Genomic DNA, 23,285 nt, shown 5'->3' with positions numbered 1-23,285 from the left:
TGAAGAAGTTTTAACGATGACAACATTTCTCAACAATGAAAACAATTAGAAAAGTGCTGCATACAAATGTATGAGAATCGACCAATATTCACAGGATTAGCGTTGTGATGAAACACTTGATCTTTCTGACAAATTTAGATCATTAGCGATTTCAGAAGGCGTTCAGCTTCCGTGATTTCCGTGAGTTTCTGTCAGCACCACACCTCGTCCTCACCTTCTTCACACTGCGTCTTTAGCAAGGCAACCTCCGACATCCACTGTAAAATGTATGATACTATGATGCGGATTCTCGCTGCGCTGAGATTGTTATAGCCTAACTCAAATGTCATATATCATCAGATATCTCCAAGTCTTCTTTCCTAAAGTTTCGGTATTGCGAGCTGGATTTGTGTTTTCTGGATGTGCAACAGAGGTTCTGATGAAACTTCTCTTGTGGTCTGACGTTTCGACAACATCGTCTTCAAAAAAAGGCCTGAAAATGGTTCGAGGTTTTTGGTTCAATCCATATCCCATTAAATCCTCGTCTTTCCTTGCCAAGCTCCAAAGCTTCATAGCGGCCTAAGCACACCACGGAAGAAATCCAAACAGGAAAACAAGCTGACCAATGTCACCGACCAGCGGGGCCTGGGAACCACCGATTTCTTACAGATTGTCACTCAAGGTAAATGAGATCTTAACACTGTCCAGAATCCTTACGTGCTGGAGTCTAGATAGTGCATGAACCGCTCAGAATGCATGCATAGGACAATTTTATAGCTCACAGAGTGTTACGAACGGCATAAAATCATTATTAGTTGTTAATCACTCATTTTTGTTGTGGATGGATTACCGAAGGAAAATCTAGAATAATTCTGACGCCTTCCTAGTAGATACTTCATTCCCGCGGGCTAACGTCGTCCACTTTATTCGAACTCAAATTCATCATGTTTCTCATTCTTGCGCCTCCATTAATGGTGTAATCGAACTTCCACGTCCTTTGCCAGGAAAATGTCCTTTGATACGCGGGCTCAGAATCCTTCAAGATTCTCCAATACAAATAGCTCTGCAAGCTAGGCGCTTTATCTGCTAGATGATTCCGATCTTCGTGCAATCTCCAGGCTTATTGTATCAATAAATTACGCAGCATTCCGATGTACACTGTTTATCGTAGTCTATTATGAACCAGCTGTCGCTTCACACTGTCGTCTGAATGGGATGTCCACCAATACGGCATCGTCTTACAACTGCGCCCGCAAAAGATCCGGTGTTTCTCAACAATTAGAGTCGGAGATGAAGGGAATGCATAGCCGAATTCTACCTTCACATGGGGTCCTCATGTTTTATTCTCTGTTCGAGATTGGATGTTGGACTTCACTCTCGCGCATCCATTCGAAAAAGCTATCGCCACGGATGGTTTTTGTGATTCTTCCCTTTCTCTCTCTACTGCGCACAATCCTCTGCTTGCTTTGACCAAATTGCGAACAATTGTCTTTTTCAGGCCTATACGATAAGCTGAAGCTGCGTTCATCAGTACGTTTTTTCGAGTTTTATTTCACCACTTCACACTTTCAATGCTAATGCAATCTTTTATTAGAGATTATTATTAGATATTTATCTTATTTATTTTCTATTTACCTAATTATTTTTATTATCTATTTCTATTTCTTGGGTATGTTCGTTGCACTGCGATCGTTCATTCAAAATTCATATTGCGTTGATGTCACAATAAAGCAATCAACGACGGCACTACATGTGTAGAAGACTTTTGTATTATAGGCTGTACTATTCTGCTCGTGAAGGAAATAAAAATAACAGGAGCAAGCTCCTGAGCAATAGTAATTCCTCTGATTTGAGGGTAGTGTTTCCTAGTCAATTGGAAATACTGCACTGAAGACATTCTTTGATCAGGATAATTACACGTTGCTTCTCGGGCCTGATGTTTCTATAGTACGGCTGTGTCTATCTGATACATGATAGCTGATACAAGGACTAGCTAGCAGAGCAGGTGAAAGTAATCTTCTATTTACAAACGTGGAAACTGGTCCATTTCCATGTTTGGTCCCGATTGTAAGTTGATTCCTAAGTCTCTGAAGGCCTACAGCTTTGCGAAAGAGCACCCAATGACATTCTCTGCTAATGAAACAAGGCTTCTAGGCTTAAGAAATCCAAAGCATTATCAGAAAGATGAGTATCGGTGATTACTGGGTCTAGATCTAGCCGCTCAGTTAATGTTTACATTTTGAGTAGAGCTTATCGAAATCAGTGGTCTGTAAACGTATTTTTTTCACAATCAGGGTTGCAATGCATACGCAGAAGTTTATTATACTTTGTGCGTAGGGTACATAGTTTTGGCGTTAGACCGAATAATGTGACAGATCACCCTCGATCCACTCTCAATCTTCTTCGAAATCCGATCTGTGCTTTAGCTTAACATTTTGACGATGACGCGAACAATAGGCGCCGTTTCTCCTTAATTAAACTAGCTAACATATGACGGTAAGCATGAACAATCTTAGAATGGTTCCGAAGGAAGCAGCATTTCACTCCCAACTTCCTGTCGGAAATAAATAATTGAATCACACCGATCGAATTGTATCGTTGAAAAAATATAGGTGACTGACGGGTGATTAGTAATTTTTAAAGAAGTGATGGTACTGCGTTACACCGGACTCTTCTGCGAGCGTTGTTACAAGATGATCTGTTGTAAGATTCTAAGACAGTTGTAGGACGATGCCGTATTGGTGAACATTCCAAACGACAGCATCAAGCGAGAGAACAAGAGATCAAGCAGATTCGTTATAGACTCTACGGAAGGGAGTATATGTCGAAGCGGTGCGTTGTTGTCGATGCAGTAAGCCTGCAGAAGATCACGAAGATCGGAATTGTCTACCAGATACGGTGCCTAGCGTGGAGTGCCATTTGTATTGGAGAATCTTGAAGGGTTCTGAGCTTGCGTATCAAAGAACATTTTCCTGGCAAAGAATGTGGAAGTTCGATTACACCATTAAAGGCAGCATACCACCAATCTGAGGTAGTGCGGATTTCAGGTGGAGTATTTGTACACGGGATAGTAGATTATGGAGAGGAGTGTGACTCCGTCCATTTCTTCCTAATTGCTCGGAAGATGCGCGCGTGCACAGGGCTGGCGCGCTCCAACAGAACTCCTTGTGGAAAATAGTGCGCCGGGACGCTCGAAACCGTATCTTAAGGGCCGTTTTCTACCGCAATTAGAAAGAAATGAACGGAATCACCCTTCTCTCAATAATCTACGATCTCGTATACGAATACTACATCGGAAAATCTGTACCACTCCAGATTCATGGGGTGATGCCTGTACGGGAAGCACAAGAATGAAAAACATGATGGATTTGAGTTCGCCTGAAGTGGACGATATTAGCCCGCAGGAAAGAGATATCAGCTAGGAAGGCGTAAGAAGCTTTCCCTCCAGCAATTCATCCATAACAAAAATGAGTGCTTAATAATGATTTTAAGCGTAACACTCTGTGAGCTATAAGATTGTCCCACATGCAGTTCCTTAGCACTATCGAGACTCCAGTACCTAAGAATACTGGACAGTGTTAAGATCTCAGTCGGCTTGAGTGACAATCTGTAAGGAATCGGTGGTTCGCCAGCCACGCCGGTAGGTTTGAATGGTCAGTTTGTTTCCTGTTTGGATTTCTTGCGTGGTGTAACGCTTGGTAAGGAGAAAGGAGGAGTTTGATGGGACTTGCATAGCGTAAAGAACCTAAACTATTTTCAGGTCTTCAATGCATACGGTTTTGTCGAAACGTCAAGGCACAAATAAAGTTTCACAAAACCTTTGCACAACAAAGGAATGTAAATCTTCGCAATCATCCCTCGCTACCAACACATACAATGAAAAGGTCAAAATGAGACAATTTTAATTTTAAATGTGCTACACTCTAGTTAGAAAGTTTACAATGCAATTTACCAATACAAACTTCTGTATGATTTTGGAGGAATGGTCTGTAGTCTGATGGACTAACCAATTACTCGATGATACACTGCTATCTAAAAGTCGTTTATTAAGCCTCTCTTCTTACTTTCCAACTCTCACCAACTCACACCAAAATCTAAGGAAAGTGCTTCCATAGCATTTGATGTAGACGAAAAGTAATCTCGGAAATAGTGGCAAAAGTTCGACTTTTAATTAGTTAGTTGAATTAGTCTTTGCAAAAAAAAAACTTATTTAGGTGCTACTCGATGCTGTCTCAACCTAAATTTTCTTTTAGAATGTCGGCTTTTTTATACTTATACTATATTTACTACGACATATCTAGAACTTAAAGAGGAGCTCTGAGCATGAAGACAAATGGAGGAAAAGCGTCAAAACGGCGTGAGGAGGAAAGTTTTTTTTCCGAGATTTTCTTGTGATGGTGTCTCGACTCTTTGCCTCCTTTCACTATCGCAGATCGTATACACGTCCTTTTCGAAATTTTCTCAGGGTGGGGAAGACGTCGCCACTCGTTTGCTTGTATGAAGTCCCTTCCTCAACTACCGTACCTTTGTCTGGGACCCACTACAAACCCAACCCAATAAAACAGGGATCCTTCCCTTCTTGGTAGGGCAGGGAAGTACTGCTAGAGTTTTGATGTACGAGATCATGCTGAATCATGGAGGGAACATAACATAATTCTGAACTCCTTATTTTCTTCATTTCTTCCATTTTCATCATCAATAGGAAAATGACCTATGATTACATTCTAGTAGACAAGAAGTCACCTCTTCAAAAGGAAGTTCGTCGACGTTCGCTGCGTTCAAGCTATTTTGACGTCCACGACTCATCAACTGCATGATGCGTGCCTAAACCTCAACAAGATTACAAACCTCATCAAAAATGCGATCTTCGGTTAGTGCTCTGGAGATGTCAGACGGCCTGTCATCATAAAAATACTTTTACTCGCCTGTCGTAAAGGGTTTTTTGCTTGCACGAAGTCTTAGAAGTTATTCATTATAGTTGTCGACAAAATATAAAATCTCACTTTATCTATGAAGAGGTTGCCGTGGTTATGTATCGATGAAAGACAAGATGATTGATAGCAGCAGTTCAAACATACAAATCCAGTAATGTCTCGCAAACGAACGTGCCGCTCTTTATTCTCTCAGAAATATAGTTACTGAAGTATGCGGTGCTAATTCATTACAAAATTAACATACGGGAACTTAAAGGAGTTTTCAAAAAGAAAGTGTCAATTTTAAGATGTGATGACGCCAAACATTAGGACAAAGAATTCGGATTTGTTGCGGTTAACAAGCGTAAGTACACAGTGTAGGTGAAAGGGGCTATTTACAGTCATTCAAATCCAGTAAGATCAATTCATCATTTGTATCTTCAACCACGTCGTTATCAAATTTTGAACTAATCCGCAGAGTGCTCCTTTCTCACATACATAGCTTTTTTGTTTATCTGCCACTTCGGACATTCTGATACTACAATCTCTCCCTACTTCTTCCAACATTGCGACATCTGATGTGTTCGAGACGAATAACAAGTTGGAAACAAATAACCTCTGCCTGAGACACAGCCTCTTCCGTCCCCGTAATGGATATCTTTCGAAGAGAATTGCCAGTATTATTATCGATCTGAAGTAACACAGAGAAAGAATAGCTTAGTAACTGCTTTTACCGGCAAAGCAAATACCTCAACGTTAACTTTGAAATTACGTTGTAATCGTCTGAGGTTAGTCCCGTCTTTTCCTGAAACAAAGCACTCACTGGGATCACAGATCACTGAAAAAGCCAAGTGTTCACCAATGATGGAACCAACGACATGCGGTTCAGCACACAAATGTTTTGTGATCTGTGGCATGAGCGAGTCGGCCACAAGTCCTCGCACAGCCAGACAGGCCAGCCGTATCTTCAAATAACCTGTCACATAACCAACATGAAAGATACGACGTCATGCAATATATGATAATTCCAAAAATGTTTTTAAATATGTTTTTTGGAGAATTTTGTAATACTTGAAGCATAGCAAAAATCAATAAATTAAAGATCGCTCTTTCCAATAGGATTTCTCGTTTTTCGGGTATGCCACAATTAAATATGACATCTGTTTTGAATGAAGAGAATAAATTCGTCGAGTTATTCATTTTCTGGAATTAGCACTATACTAGTCCAGTAAAAAAAATTTAGAGATCCGAGAACCTGAGAGAAACTGTATACACATCAAAAAACATAAGCTTACAATAAACAAGGCAATCGTCTCAGCACTTGTGCTAGTGCTGGTGAGAGAGTTTAAATAGCTCGCTGAACAAATCCTACGGTGCACCATAACAGGAGGTTATCATTTTATTTTCAAGGATCTCAACAGTCATAAGTCTTTTTTTCTTATAAAAGGCGGCTGAACTACAGGCTACGACTTATTCAAAAGGGAGGACTGTGTGGAACTGGAAAAACCGTAAAATTCTTGTCTACTCCGATAGTTATGATGTTCGAGAATATTCTCAGTCGCTCTTTGCGTCCTTTATGCCTTATCTGTTTGTAAAATGTGTTTGAATTTATAAGTAACCAACAACAAGCTACACAGCGTTGCGTTCAACAAAGGGGTTCGTTGGTAAAGGAATTCTTCACAACCGCGTAGGTAACAGCGAACTCAGTTAGCAGTTTTAAGATGGTAAACACACACCTGCTCCTTATTTTCGCCTCGAATTTCTACAAATGTGCCTTCATCATCTGGTCGGCGACTTGTTCTCTCGTTGGCGAACCAGTCTTCTCCCACGTTATTTCCGATTTGATCATGGGAACTGCTTAAGAAATCGAAAAATTGACTGTCACTCACGGTTGTAAGACTGAAATCCAAAAAAAAAAAAACTAATTTCCGGAGAGATATACAGATAAGCAACAAAACCATTGAGCATTACATTTCCCAGGCGAGATGTTCCAATAACTTTAACCGATTTGAAACATTTGAGCTCGAAAGCGGTCTACCCCTTTAAATCAACAGCAGAAAAAAAACTGGTCGGTAAGGAACCGGTCTCTCACAGCCGAAAAATTGGCGCCCATCAAAAAAAACTTACGCTTTCCTGCGCGCGTCAATATTCTTGTCAGAATAAACAATTCGGATGAATGTCTGAAAACCAGAAGAAAAAGTCACTTTGCAGTAGAATTTCGTGCAATGTAGAGAACCGAACAAAAAATGAAGTCGAAAGCGCATATCCTACCTTGGTTTCAAATTCAACGCGACGCACGTTCGCTCCACCTCTGCCAAGAACTGCGCCAATACTTTTTGCTGGGATTCGTATCAGTTTCGTTATGAACCGTCCTAAACTCTTAACTTCCTCAAAGAAATTAAACGGCAGGAAGATGCTGTCGTACATTAATGTGCAAATTCATCAAAGCGAGATACAGTCAGCGTTAACAACACGATAGTTCTGCTCGCAGATTCCACTCAGTTACTGCTGAGGACAAAGAATTGTGACAAAATTGTGGACAAAGAAAGACAAAGAATTGACAAGAAAGAATGAGAAATTCCATCATTTCACAAGTCATTTCATTTCATTTTACAGTTCTAATCACAAGTTTATCATTTCACAGTTCTAATCACAAGCAAGTAGTTACCGAAGAGCCTCAATATGTTTAGCATTTATCCACTTGACAAAACAAGTGCTGATTATTTGTTCTGAAGAACCGCACTCTTTACGTTACGATCGAAATCGGTGTAAAATAATTATCGCTAATTATCTTTGGCACATTTTTTAAATATATTAGTTGCACATTAACTGAAACTGCAAATCTTCCTTTCATTATTAATAACCCTTTAACTTATAATAAAAAGCACTATAAGAAAAAACTATAAAAAGTACTATAAGTACTAGCAGCCAAAAAAATGTAAAATATCGAAACAATAAAGGATAATGGATAAAGTGCCTGGCGTTAATCAATCCGCTTGGGATGCCCCCCGCCCCCTACGTTCACTTCAATTCAGAGTCGTTTGAGTTTCACAAACGTGTAACGGCCTGTACAATGACTTGCAGGGGCTAGCCGATGTGTCAAGTCAGTGTTTTTATCCTCCCAGACAAGTCTGGTACCAATTTATCGACCCCGGAGGGATGAAAGGCTTGGTGAACAATAGGGCGGATTCGAACCTCCGATCGATGGTGCTGGCAGCGGAACCTCTAACCGCTACATTACACCCGCCCTATCAAAACAACAGAAGTAATGAATATAAAAAAAGATCTAAGAAAGAAATTCACTAAAATTTTAATTTTTAATGGAATTTTTTATATCCAGTCCTCTTTTTGTATCAAATCCTTTTGGTTACATCTGAAAATATTTCAAGTTCAAAAATAGTTTATTTATTCAAAGACTTGTCCACCTATGAACATCATTCTTTCAGAATATCTAATCTACAAAAAAAAACACTTCTACTTTTTACTCTATGCTTTCACCAATTGGAAAACCCCACAGATACCTTGAAGCATAAACATGCATTTGATAATAATCATATCTTAACCAAAGTTTCACATTACATTACTAATCTTGACAGCCATAATCTATCCAAAATCCTTAATAATAAATTCATTAGCAACATTACTCGCAATAGTAGTAATAAAGAATTCTTTCCTATCAGATCGGTATATGAATATCCCAAACCTATGTCCACTAATGGGGCGGGTGTGGTGTAGCGGTTAGATGTTCTGCTTCCTGCACCATCGATTATAGGTTCGAATCCGCCCTAGTGCTCACAAAGACTTTCATCTCTCCGGGGTCGATAAATTGGTACCAGACCTGTCTGGGAGGATAAAAGCACTGACTTCACACATCGGCTAGCCATCGCAAGTCATTGTATAGGCCAGATACACGTTCGTAAACCTCAAACGATTCTGAATTGAAGTGAACGCATCCCAAGCGGATTGATTAACGCCAGAAACTTTAACTAACTTTATTTATGTCCACTATTGTATGTATGTGATTATAACAACTTTCCCAGATACATTCAACATTTGAATACAACTATAATCACTTGTGATTGCAGCAGTTTCAAAAACTATATAGATCCTCACCACATAGCAGGAGATGTTAGTTTATTCAAAAACTATAAGTATGATATACTAAATAAAGATACAAAATTCAGACCACCTATGGTCGGGTCAAAACGACATGAAGCACGGTGCATTTGCGTACGCGCTCGAAACGGCGCGGTAGAGGCAGCACGGAACCGATGTGGGACCATCGCAAACTGCAGCGATGGGTGGCGCCAGCAAGGATTTCAGTACGCTCCTAACCGCTACGCTCTACAGCACCGCTTCGAGAAAAGCCGCGTACGCAATTGGATCGCGCTTCATGTAGTTCTGACCCTACTATAAATGACTATCACGCTCATACAATTTCCAATTTCTATAATAACTATCCATACACTACCTACAGATACATTCTTTTCAGTACTATTAAAATATTAAAGTTTCTTCATACTATGCAGAACTCAATTATATACAAAAATACTTCGTCTTTTAAATGAAGTTATTTCTAATCACTGTACTATTTGTAAGAAAATATCATCTCATTTTTTCTTAGGAAGACTAAACAACTCCTCTAGCATTTACTACAAAATAATACACGAAAATTCATTTGGATAGTTGCTACGCACACCAGATATATAAGAAACCTACGTCTCTAACAAAAATACACCTACTATCCCTATACTATCCCTATTATTTATGCCATTCCGACGCTGCAAAAATTCTATTTTAACTTTGGACTCATCACATGTGCCTCTAATAGCAGTGTTAAACCTATAACAGTAGAATTAATGAATATTCCCTCCTTCTTCAAAATACTTTTCTTTGATTACACCAAAGCTGTCTATAGCAACAAAAATTGCTTAAAAATCCACTGTACTATTAACAATACAAATATAGTTTATGATATAACATCCATAGAAGGTCGCAGACTGTAATTATTTACTGCCGATTTTAAAAACACGTTTACAAACATTTCTCATGCAGTTATTATTAGAAACATCATAGAAATTGCCAAAATATTCTTCAAAAATGCTCGTAAAAGTTTGTTACAATTTATAAACACAAAATATTGTACTCAGATGTATCAATAAAGAAACCTTGTATCAATAAATAAACCTTACTAAAGAAATTAAGGTGCTAATACCAGTCCAGTTCTTGCAGATCTTCCTCTCTCATATTATGAATACATTTACGCTTCTAATGTTCATAAATGTAATTTTATTTTTCATTGAGAACCATAGATGATTTATTGAATATACATAATATTAAAGAAGAAATTCTTACTGTTATCGCAGTTTATACTTACCAGAAGGTTCGGCATCGGAAAAGATTAACAGTACTAATCACGTATATCATTTTCTAGACTTACATATTTATTGTTATCACAATCATTTGTTCACTAAACAAACAAGAAAACGGGCTTACTTAGTTTTTCTGTTTCTAGAATTTGTCACGGTAATTTGTTTGTTTCTAGTACTCTTAAAACCGCTATAATATATACCGAAACTCTTCGAATATCTACGAACTGTAGTTTTTGTTCTGATTTTGTAGACAGACTATACATCATGCTCAATCTTTTAACCAGATCAAACTACTACAAGAGTATTATTATTCAGGCTCTTTTCAAATGCTTAATTAGTAATAAACATAGCATTTATAAATGGGGTAAATGCATATCATTCATAAGGGGTGGGTGTAGCGCAGTCGGTTAGAGGTTCCACTGTATGCACGGTCGGTCGAATGTTCGAATCCGTCCTAAACCTCACCGAAGCTTTGATCCTTCCGGGATCAATGAATTGGTACCAGACTTGTTTGGGAAGACAAAAACGCTAACTTAACACATCGACAAGACCCCCGCAAGTTACTGTAAGTGCCAAAATCCGTTCCAGAACCTCAACGATTACGAATTACAGTTACACGTTCGTAAACCTCAGGCGATTCTGAATTTGAGTGAAGATGGTGGCACATCCCAAGCGGATTGATTAGCGCCAGAAAGTTTATGATTTATCCTTTTGTACATATGTATCCTTAACTAAATAAAATGCGTAAATTTAAGAAATTCACTGATATGTTAATATCTACTCTGTCGATGTGATATTTTTGGCGTGTTTCTACCATATTCTCATGTATGGATTCTTTAAGGCGCTTAGTTCGCTATAAATGGCCGGCCTAGCATTGATTCCTTATTCTATTCACTCCTCTTCCTTACTGATGAAGCTCGGTAATGAACTATTATCATTATTTCTACTTATTCACCTTACCTTCTACCCCTTATTCGTCTAAGGGCAGGTGCGATAACAGATTCCAAACCAAACTCTAGCCCACTCTGTACTATTCAATTCTATTTTATGCTAATCTATTACTTTAATTAAGGCGTCCATAGCTATCTGATCTAGCATTAAAATCCACGGGATTGTATGAAGCAAAACCATTGAAAGTGTTTATGAGTTTCCAAAAGAGCGTAAACCAGTCAGTTTTGGAAATAGCCACTTTAGCACATCAATAAATATTTGTTCAAGTCCATATTTGCTCCCTTTGCTGTTTCAACCCAAACTCTACTGAGTCGGCGGCACTGTTTTGCTAGCCCTTTGTGGGGCGATGGGGCCTAAAAAGCACCATTCTCTAAGGTCATTACTCTCTTGTTCAATTCATGTGAAATCACAACAAAACCGTCTTAATTATCGCTGACTGATACCGTATCGCATGTAAGCTGTAATAATGAGCGGACGCCAGATTGTGGGTGGTATGTTTTCCCGACCTGCGTTCAAAGAAATACAGGAGGTACGGCTGTGGAAGCCGCATCAGCTCGACTTTATTATCGGTTTGATCTATATTGCAAAGGTCACAAATAAAAGAAACAAGTGACTATGCTAAGATGCAGGCAAAGTCGATCTTCTGTACACTTCAACTTTCTCTATATGGTAACCGAGTAATTCTTGATATTCAAGGTATTTGATACTTAAGGTGAATAAGAAAGAAAAAAATTGGATGTTGTAGGAAGAGGGAAGAAATCTCCGGAATCCACTTTAGAGGTTTGCAAATGAAAAATTCCTCACGCTGCAGTTTTTCTTCTTTGTCATTGCTTTCTTCGGCATTGCCAAGCAACTGGTCCCAAGAAGCAAGCATCCTGAATATCAAGCCATTCAGAGAACAAAACTAATATGATTTCTAACAGGATTACTAACAGCGTTACGAAGCGGTAAGGGAGCAAGAACATAACGAGAATAAGAAACCACGACAATAATGTCTACGCTATGTGCTACGGTTTAAAAAAGCGTTCGAAAAAATATTTAATATTTCCTTCACTAGTAGATGTAGTTTATGACGCAATGAGACAACAGTTTACTATGAGATTGATTGGACAAAATCTCGTATAATCGGTTTGATTATTCATATAAGTGAAGAGGTTTATTTTATCAGAAAACTCCACCACCAATCCACTTTACGGGGTTTGATTTCCTCAGCCAATCAAGGAACTCTGTCAGTAACTGATACTGAAATAAGATCATAACCGTTTCAAAGCTTATGTTCAGTGTATGCACAGAGCGTGGGAACCAACTGCCCAAATGAAGGTTAAGTAAGGAAAAACGACACTAGAAGTGAGCTAAGCGACACAAATTAGTTAATGAAATTGTGATCAAATCAAGCTACTAACTAGACTAGCTGGTAGCTATGTTATCATCCAAACTCGGGTCCTGAACTATGACTTCTCGGTAAGTGGAACTTCTGAAGATGTAGCTCAACTCATTCTTACTACTCGCGAAGCGGAACCATCAAGGTAAAAAAAAAGAAAATGGAAGATAGCATCACTTGTGAAATGCTCGATGTCCAAAGGAGGAGAGGAGCTGAAAATTTGAATTTAAAAGATGGAGAAGATGTACACGAGATGAATCGATAATGTGACATGGACATGGATTGGAGATTGCCAGTTATTCTTGTGCTTTAAAATAGTAGAACTAAAGTAAATAAACTTCATAAAGGATAACGTTCTGGTGTTAATCAATCCGCTTGGGATGCGCCCCCACGTCCACTTCAATTCAGAGTCGTTTGAGGTTTACGAAAGTGTAACTGGCCTGTACAATGACTTGCGGTGGCTAGCCGATGTGTTAAGTCGGTGTTTTTATCCTCCCAGACTCGTCTGGTACCAATTTATTGACCCCGGAGGGATGAAAGGCTTGGTGAGCACTAGGGCCTATTCGAACCTCCGATCGATCGTGCAGGAAGCGGAAATTCTAATCGTTACACTACACCCGGCCCACATAAACTTAATCTCGTTGATAAATTTTGCGAAAATTTCCCCACTCGTGCTACACTAGCTACTTTAGTCACATGTTATACCCTAGTAACAAGCTTATTTGCTTCGTGTAACATATTTCAGAGTTCTGCTACATAAATATCCAACAGTACATGTGTGATGTTGTTTGCAATTTTCCTTTCTTTTTTATTTTAATACTTTCTCTTCGCGAGGTAAAAAGGATCACTTTACAAGGTCTCACGGCAACGAATTCTCAGAGAAACACTAGGTCACAAGATCAACGTATGGGACGAGATCAAAGAAACTTCCGCCTAGAAATAATGTAGATGAATAGCAGTACATTGTAAAGGAAGTATTGCCAGTTTCGTAATTTCTTCCTTCCTCACTTTCTCATTCAACACAGAATGGAAATCAGTCAACAATATAATCGCCATAGTTACTCACTGCAGTGTTCCACGCAATTTTTAGCTCAGCGATCCCCTTTTCCCAAAATTAAGAGGCTGGGAATTGCAGAAGTCGGCAATGTCATCGAACTTAGTGGAAACTTCTTAGTCACGAAAGACTTAAGGGGCGGAATAAATGATAATCAGAGGGGGCCACGTCAAGAAAATAAGAAACGCGGGATAATGTGTCCCAGTCTAGCTTTTCGATTTTTGTTGGGTCTCCTCAGCTATAGGTCTCGCGTCTCGCACGCACCAAAGTTTCTGAAGAACACATAGTAGACATTAGCAGTATGACGCGATGTTGAGGTGGAACGCTAAAAGACAAAGTATCCAACGACACTGTACGCTCCATCTTCGGCGTCGTCCTGATAACTGAGAAGATGAAGGAGACGCGACTGAGATGATTTGGTCACGTCTTGCGGCGAGAGGAAAATTATACTGCCAAAACTGCTCTGGTCCATGGCTTCAGATTGGTCCACAGGCACCAGATACCTATAGAAGAGGTGTAACGGGTCCACCGGCGTCAGATTGGTGCGACGGCGCCAGATACCTATAGATGCGGGCGCGACGTGTCCCATAGTGTCGAATTCATGTGTCGTGGTGTAGAAGTATAGCGCAGTAACTTCGTGTGCATGTCGCAAAAGGTAAATGGGACCTTGCAAACGTTTCATAGTCGTATGCACTTTCCGCATTGCTTTTCACCTCTACGACTCCTCCTTTCTTGAGAAAGTGGAAACACGAATGCTAACTGCTGCTTATATAGCAGCCAAGTGTTTACATGATCTGATGTGGAACGCTATCTTTATCAGTACGATGATGTCGCTCGCTTTATTTTATATGAAACATCATTCTGTGATAACTGTTAGGGAAAAACGAGATGACATCCCACACTTCGAGTAATACTTTCGAAATGTGTCTACATTATATTGGCATCGAAGTGGTGTTTGAAACTAAAGTTGGATATTCTACAATTGTAGAACTGACGCGTTTAGAAGGAAAACTGAAATCTTTCGCCTTTATCTATGATTAAAAAAATAGGAAGAAAACGTTGTCAAATCAACACAAATCTAGCTTCTGAGAATACTACACACTATTAGTTTTCTTTGATCAGTCAAGGGGAGCGAAGCGAATACCACAGAAAGTCTGAAGTCGGGCTTTAGCCTGACGCTCAGACTGGTATTGTATAATTAAACTATTATATAATTAGATACACTAGAAAATATTACAAAAAACAATAGTACATGATTACATTGATTACGAAATATTATATTTATTTTCGAGCGAAGGACAGGAAGCCCCAACATTTTGTTTTGAAAATGTATAACGTGTTGACAGTGTAACAATGGAACGACTCAGGTTCGATACCCACTGAGTCAAATTTTTGCAAAATAGATAGGAACTTGAAACCACTATTAAAAGGTGAAGAAAGAAGACTTCAATTTTGTGCAGTTTAGAGCAGTTAAAAAGTGGATTTAATGGAATTTAATTACCAAAACAAGCTCAGTGCACATTCTTAAGTCTGAGAGATCGGGAATAACTTCTTCCTTGGAAGACCAGAAGAGAAATTTTAGGTTGTTTTTCAGATGAGAAGGTTTGCACTCAAAACAGTCATATCGCTGCTTTTTCCACCTCCTAGTCTTTTTGGAATTTTGATGGGACTAAATTTGAAATTTTCCGAAAGTTCTTTGGATTTGTCCCATCTAACTTTTGAGAAAAACACCAAGGTGAAATCCTGCACAGCATAGCGGTTTCTTTAGCCTTCCTTATATATATATATATATATATATATATATATATATATATATATATATATATATATATATATATGGGTAATTTTCGTCTCATTTCTCTGGAATAGGGAAACATGCCAAAATCCCAATTTTTGCTCGCGCGCCGGAAAGTGTGTGATCTTGAACAAAATTTTATAACTCAGGTTAGCTTTGCCCGAAACAAATCGTTTTCCAGTATGTAGATGTAGCTGAGGATTTTCTCTATCAGATGCTACAGCACTCAATTTCCAAGGCCTCGCAGTTTTCCCAAATTTTGTCTTGATTTGATAGAACAAACAAAGAAAAATGCCATTTTTGCATCTGTGTTCTATCAAAATTACAAAAAAGGCTGAGAGGGAAAAAGAAAAAAACAATGTTATGGCTGTTTTGTAGAGCAGACCCTCTCCTCTCAAAAACTACCTCAAATTTTTTCTTTTGGTTCGCTTATGACGACTTTATTCGTGATGTATCAGACCTAGCAATACGCACAGAATCTGACCTTTTTTGCTCATTAATCTCCATCAAATCCTCATTTAAACTGCTGAAAACTGCGTATAATTACATTGTTCACCTTTTGAAAGGAGTTTCACGTTTTTAACTATTCTGCAAAAATTTGACCTAGCGGGGAACCTCTGTCTTCCCTGTGTTTGTGTCTTGTCATATTGTAGGAACTGAATGTTAATTTTTTTTCCGGCATTTTTCGTCATTCTTCTTTAATTCCACCTATTCAAGAGACTCTTGTTTTTTTTTTTCATATTATGTGCTTTAGTCAGTATTTAAAAACATTTCAAATATTTTAGGAAAAAATAGAATAAAATTAAAGTGAAGATATAGCAATACCAAATTTTCAGTAAATTTGCTTCTTCTACTAATTGCTGTTTTTTTTTTTCGCTTCTGTCACTACCGCTTTCTCATTGGCTGTTTGTTCCTCAGCTAATTTTTGATTTTTCTTTTTCGAAATACATGAAATTTCCAATTTATTGAATTGCCAGCAACCGAGAGACTGAGCAGCAACGTTGGAGGAGGAGAAGAAGAATAAGTAAAGAAAGGGTCGTATTCGAGAGGATCGTGAAGAGTTTCATCACAACACTTGACCCTGCTGCCAGCTCAACCCAGCCGCTTACGTAACTGCTCCGAGCTTTCAGATTTTTGTCCCGACTACACCAGTACTACTAAAACAAAGATGGTTGGTCTGATACTCACAGGAAGATTTCATTTCTTCTAACTATGCAGTTCGCAAAAGTGTTAAGAGAACACAAAATCGCTTACTAAATATCAAATAAAATTCTTTTCGTGCAAGAAAGAAACTGCAGTAATCTGTTCATTTATATGATAGATTCTGAATTCCTTGCAGAGTAGCTTGAACTCACTTCATAAGAAAAAATATGCCACCACACATAACTCCAACGAACGCACACATAGCTCCGATGCCGATATTGGATAGAGCTACCATGACCAGTCTACGAGCTGTACTGAGAATTCAAGATTCTGTAATTCTTACGGTTTTTTAGGAAATAAGTGGATAATACCTATCATACCTTTGCAGCATAAGTTAAAACCGCTTACAAGCAGTACATCATCGCTTCATTATGTCAACCATTAGATAACAGCACATTAACTATACGATCCGGCTCAAACCTGGGTTTTGTTTTTGTTTTTTTGAAGAGTTCTCCTCCATTCACAAATTAATTTGCACAAAATGTATCCGCTGGCTCTTTGAGCACACAAAGAGCTCAGGAAAAGAGTTCTCGTTTCAACTGCCAAATGGCACTTCCCTGCTTGGAGGATCAACCAAGTGGGCCGAGTTCAAATATGGCATGTCTTGAATTTAATAAGGAATATAACGGAAACACCAGAACTCTTTTTCTTCATAAACTTTCTGCAGGAGGGAAAGTGTTTCGTTTTGATCCCATGATGGTTACTGCACCAATTACGATTTTTATGACTACGTTGAAAGTGGTCTATTTGGATGTAGTCTTTTTCACTGATCTGTAGTATGTGCAACACAGTAACGATGACGGTAAGTAGAACAACTTACCGAGTCATAGACAAATTACTCTGGAGGGTTTCTGAAGTGAAGAAGACTGAGGCCGAGTCGGAAAAACGAGCAGAAACTAGTGATTGACTTTGGAAACTTGGGAGGGAAAAGGTGGCAAGAGAACAGTTAACAGATTCTATATAGGGTTTGATTTCCTATCATTTCTATTGCTTTTCTATCATTCAAAAGGGCAAAATTATGAAAACGTCCTTAAAGACAGCATACCACAATTCAGACGTGATGAAGGAATCCGCAGGAAAATCCAGAGTTAAGCTTGTAGATTGCGGGATCAGAGGTGGCTCCGCTCATCCTTGATCGCCGTAAGAAACGGCGTGAAAAACTATGTTTCCTAAACGATTTCAGTTGCAACGCGCCACTTCTATGCACGCGCTGCATCCAAGTGCGATCGGTCGAAGAGCAGTTATGTATTTTCACCAGCCTATTGAAGTTAAAATAATGAATAGGCTGTTAAGGGGATCGGAAGGTGTGCATAGAAAGAGCGGGAAAAATGTAGTTGGGGTGGAGGGAGACCCACTAGGGAAAAAACGAGAAAAAAGGGCGACAGTGAGTGTCTCTCCCCCCTCCCCCTCCCCCCTTCCCTCCCTCAACTACATTTTACCCGAGGAGCGTTCTAACGTACCTCGTAATAACCAAGCAGTTCCCAAGCCTTTTCTCACGACGGTGAAGGAGATGTGAGCAGAGCCACCCCTAATCCTGCAATTTACAATCCCATCTCTAGCTATTCCCACAGATTCCCTAACCCCGTCACATTCGTTGTATGCTGCCTTTACGAGTACCTGAAACGATGCGGTACCAGATACACTACGGCATTGTTTTGCAACATACTTTGCTTCTCCGTGCACAAATTCCTCAATCTTGAATTTTTGAAACAAAAAACTACTGGATTAGTGGATATCAGACTGCAACGTATAAGCACCTCAAACTGGTTGACTGCAGACGACATCAGCAGAAAACTAAATGAGGCTAGTTGAAAAGTCCAGAGGCATCAATTTGGCACAAAGACAACATTCAGTGAAAGTTTAAATAGTGCGTCGAAGCGAGGTCAAATGTGTGGGAGAGGAGGATAGCAACAAATAGGGGTCTTGTCCACTGCTCGTGCCAGGACCAACCATGCTTCTGCGGCCAAGAGAGAGAGGCTGTACAACCCCTCCTGTTTTCATTCTGGAACCAGTACGTCGATAGTCGGAGGTCTCTTCATGATGATGTACGACCGGACTATGTCCTTGAAGGGTGACCAACTGAGTTATTTTATTCCTTGCAAAAATAAGGTGTTCTTGGGAAAATTCTCGAGTTCAGACACCAGTAGGTGGGAGTACATGCGTAATACAGCAGTGATCACTAACTCAAACATTCTCATTAAACGAATTAAGTCCCTGCAAAAGCTGTCTCTAGGGGCTACATCTCACGGAACTGACGATGTTCTGATCTCTCCACGAAAAGATAGGGATAAAGATGCATGGTCGGGTCAAAACGACATGAAGCACGGTGCAGTTGTTGCGCTCGAAGCTGCGCGGTGGATTCGAGGTAGGACTATCGCGAACTACGGTGCCAGCAGGGGTCCTCACTGGATCCTAACCGCTACGCTCTACCACACAACTTCGAGCGCAGCCGCTTAAGCAACTGCACCGTGCTTCATGTCGTTTTAACTCTACTATGGATCACGAGTATGAACGCGGTCTATCCTTCCCAACTATCCCGAAAATGGCCTTGTCGATTGAATTTCCTAACGAGGCACATAACAACGCGTTAGGTGTGTAGCGAATGCAGGCATACGCGCCGCGCACGCCAGCTTGTGGGATAGACCGGAGCTTGGGAACCCATTGCTTGTCCGTTCGCATGCAAAACCGAACCTTATGCAAGGGGTCGCACATGTAATGCGTTGCTAGCTGTCTCGTAGGAAATCTAGATCGACAGAGCCGTTCTCCATGTTGTTCTTCGGCACAGTTAAGGGGAGTTGAGCGTGATCCCTTCATTTTTCAGTTGGCCCTGTGAATCAACGTCTAACGTTATCTTTTCCTGGACAGATCCTAACATCTCTATTTTTCTGGTATGCTGCTTTCAAGTAAATTAAAAGGGGTCTCAAGAAAACTCTATTGCTCTAGCACATGTACTCGCTTGTGAGGGCTCTCAGGTCACTAAGTCTGCCATTAGCTGAGGTGTTTTCATGTCAGTCATGTGGACTGATGGCTTTGAGTGCTCCTGATGTTTCAAATTCCTAGATCTGTGAAGGAAAGGCATTTAGCGTTTCCCCCGAAATACTTGTGGTCTATGCCCAGCACCAACCTACTGATGAAGAGACTCCACCCTCAGAAACTTCCTCCGTACACTGCCTTTAAGTATGGCTGGAATGGATCCTAATAGGGAGGTGACGTTCAACATTTGTTCGTGCACTCAATGAACAGAGAAGAACTGTTCAGAACATGTATCTGGAGACGTACCGAGAAGTAAGCTTGCCTTTGCATCCTAGTACGATGATCCTGTAATTCTAACTTGAAATTGAATTGTGGAGATAAAGTACAACGGAGTGGAAAAGAAGAACAGGGTACGACTTCCTCCCGTGTTGATTATAAGAATGGTAAATTGCTCATAAGAACAAAAAACAAAAACATGAATCCCAGTAGGCTTTGATATACGTGACTTTCTTGTTTGGACAATATGAAGCGACTGGAGCGGGGCACTATTGTGTTATCGCACAACACTACTGCCTGTCCTATCCTATTGTACTGTACTGGGCTAGTATAGTCGGGTCAAAAAGACGTGAATCACGGTGCGGTTGCGTAAGCGGTTGCGCTCAAACCGGCGTGATGGGGATGGCAGCTGGAATCGACGTGGGACTTTCATGAACTGCAGCGATGAGTGGTGCTAGAAAGGACCCCACACGATCTTAACCCTAACGTTCCAACGCACAGCCTCAAGCGCAGCCGCTTACATAACTGCAAAGTATGTATGTATGTATGTATGTATGTATGTATGTATGTATGTATGTATGTATGTATGTATGTATGTATGTATGTATGTATGTATGTATGTATGTATGTATGTATGTATGTATGTATGTATGTATGTATGTATGTATGTATGTATGTATGTATGTATGTATGTATGTATGTATGTATGTATGTATGTATGTATGTATGTATGTATGTATGTATGTATGTATGTATGTATGTATGTATGTATGTATGTATGTATGTATGTATGTATGTATGTATGTATGTATGTATGTATGTATGTATGTATGTATGTATGTATGTATGTATGTATGTATGTATGTATGTATGTATGTATGTATGTATGTATGTATGTATGTATGTATGTATGTATGTATGTATGTATGTATGTATGTATGTATGTATGTATGTATGTATGTATGTATGTATGTATGTATGTATGTATGTATGTATGTATGTATGTATGTATGTATGTATGTATGTATGTATGTATGTATGTATGTATGTATGTATGTATGTATGTATGTATGTATGTATGTATGTATGTATGTATGTATGTATGTATGTATGTATGTATGTATGTATGTATGTATGTATGTATGTATGTATGTATGTATGTATGTATGTATGTATGTATGTATGTATGTATGTATGTATGTATGTATGTATGTATGTATGTATGTATGTATGTATGTATGTATGTATGTATGTATGTATGTATGTATGTATGTATGTATGTATGTATGTATGTATGTATGTATGTATGTATGTATGTATGTATGTATGTATGTATGTATGTATGTATGTATGTATGTATGTATGTATGTATGTATGTATGTATGTATGTATGTATGTATGTATGTATGTATGTATGTATGTATGTATGTATGTATGTATGTATGTATGTATGTATGTATGTATGTATGTATGTATGTATGTATGTATGTATGTATGTATGTATGTATGTATGTATGTATGTATGTATGTATGTATGTATGTATGTATGTATGTATGTATGTATGTATGTATGTATGTATGTATGTATGTATGTATGTATGTATGTATGTATGTATGTATGTATGTATGTATGTATGTATGTATGTATGTATGTATGTATGTATGTATGTATGTATGTATGTATGTATGTATGTATGTATGTATGTATGTATGTATGTATGTATGTATGTATGTATGTATGTATGTATGTATGTATGTATGTATGTATGTATGTATGTATGTATGTATGTATGTATGTATGTATGTATGTATGTATGTATGTATGTATGTATGTATGTATGTATGTATGTATGTATGTATGTATGTATGTATGTATGTATGTATGTATGTATGTATGTATGTATGTATGTATGTATGTATGTATGTATGTATGTATGTATGTATGTATGTATGTATGTATGTATGTATGTATGTATGTATGTATGTATGTATGTATGTATGTATGTATGTGTGTGTGTGTGTGTGTGTGTGTGTGTGTGTGTGTGTGTGTGTGTGTGTGTGTGTGTGTGTGTGTGTGTGTGAAACGAAATTCCAGAATGGAGGGACCGGGACAACGACGTCTGATATCTGTGCTCGCGCTGCAAAGCGATAGAACCGGGTGGGACTGGTTCCATGGCTTCGCTGTGGTGCGCCAGTGCTGCGAAGCGGTAGCAGTGGGTGGAATGGAATAAATAAAAAATAAGAAATAACTTCGTCTACAACCGTTTCATATCAGTGGCTACTGCACACTTTTCGCTTCTTCTCTATGACTCCTCTGCGTGTCTCTTTTCTTCCACGTTTGCCTCACGTTGGTAACAAGCCTCCTTCAGAAAGTGGAAACACGCATGAATATGGCTGCTTAAATAGTGGCAACAGTTTACATGATCTGATGTGGAACTTATTTTTATCTGTACGATGACGTTATTCACGTCATTTAACGTGGAAACATAATTCTGTGATAACTGGGGGGAAAGAGTAGGAAGATCCATACTTTGAGTAATGCTTTCAAATTGTGTCTTTATTTTATTGGTATCGAAAGAGTGTTTGAAGCTGAAGTTGGAATGTTTTCCAAATGTAGAAATCACATGTTTAGAAAGAAGACTGAAATATTTCGCCTGAGTTTATAAAAAAAAGACTCAGTTGAAATACGCAATTCTATTCCTACAGAAAATGTTACTACTATTAATTTACATTGGTCAGTACGGGCGAGCGAAGCGAACACCACAAAGTCTGGCTAAAGCCGGATTTCAGACTTTGTTCACACAAAGTCTGGCTAAAGCCGGACTTCAGACTTTGTGATGTTCAGACTGGTTACAGATAAATAGGTAAACTTCAATTTGCATTTACTACTACGTACTCGGTACACCAACGGCTTTTACTCAGTTACTCTCGTTTGTTGTGAATAATGTCAACAAAAACACTAAGATTCTCAAGAAATGCATAAACTCACCAGCTCTTCAAAAGGGTCGAAAGTCGAGACGACATAGACATTTCCAATCCATTTATCTGATTCCAAAAAAGTTGACATGATTATGCGCTTAACATGGATCGCACCTGTCGCATCATGATCTTACATGTCAACAACGTCCAACGGCGCTAGAATCCTTACGGTAGGGTTGAAACGAAGTGAGCTGTTGTGCAACTGCGTAGGCAGTAGCGCTCGAAATGGCGCGGTGGGACCATCGGTTAGCTGCACAGTAATGCTGCGGTTGCTGCGACTGAAACTATGAATCAATCCTAATTAAATCTTTTCTTTTTTATAAACTGCTTAAAACCCATGAAAAAACCCGAAAAAAGAACAGCAACGAGGAGTGTATCCTTATCAACGTCTTACTTGTAATTGCTTCAT

General features: G+C 39.0%; 2 protein-coding genes across 3 annotated transcripts; both read right to left on the bottom strand.

Annotated features, from left to right (window-relative positions):
• Nucleotides 1–191: 191 nt before the first annotated feature.
• Nucleotides 192–16,883, bottom strand: RB195_013907 (uncharacterized protein; the record flags this gene model as incomplete). Its single annotated transcript, XM_064203934.1, has 10 exons — nt 192–257; nt 4,723–4,803; nt 5,509–5,583; nt 5,642–5,697; nt 5,752–5,857; nt 6,629–6,749; nt 7,020–7,072; nt 7,164–7,264; nt 12,020–12,090; nt 16,801–16,883. 10 exons carry the CDS (start codon nt 16,881–16,883, stop codon nt 192–194), a joined length of 813 nt encoding a protein of 270 aa, XP_064059815.1.
• On the bottom strand, nt 16,877–23,285 carry RB195_013906 (uncharacterized protein; the record flags this gene model as incomplete). Of its 2 annotated transcripts, none has more annotated exons than XM_064203933.1 (4): nt 16,877–16,918; nt 22,887–22,990; nt 23,046–23,154; nt 23,271–23,285. In XM_064203933.1, 4 exons carry the CDS (start codon nt 23,283–23,285, stop codon nt 16,877–16,879), a joined length of 270 nt encoding a protein of 89 aa, XP_064059813.1. The 2 variants fall into 2 exon arrangements, with proteins under 2 accessions (XP_064059813.1, XP_064059814.1); XM_064203932.1 differs by lacking the exon at nt 16,877–16,918 and adding an exon at nt 22,241–22,294.

This window comes from Necator americanus, chromosome V, assembly GCF_031761385.1.
Source record: "Necator americanus strain Aroian chromosome V, whole genome shotgun sequence".
NCBI lineage: Eukaryota > Metazoa > Nematoda > Chromadorea > Rhabditida > Ancylostomatidae > Necator > Necator americanus.
Note: the sequence above shows the minus strand (reverse complement) of the source record. Positions and strands in the feature narration are given on the sequence as shown.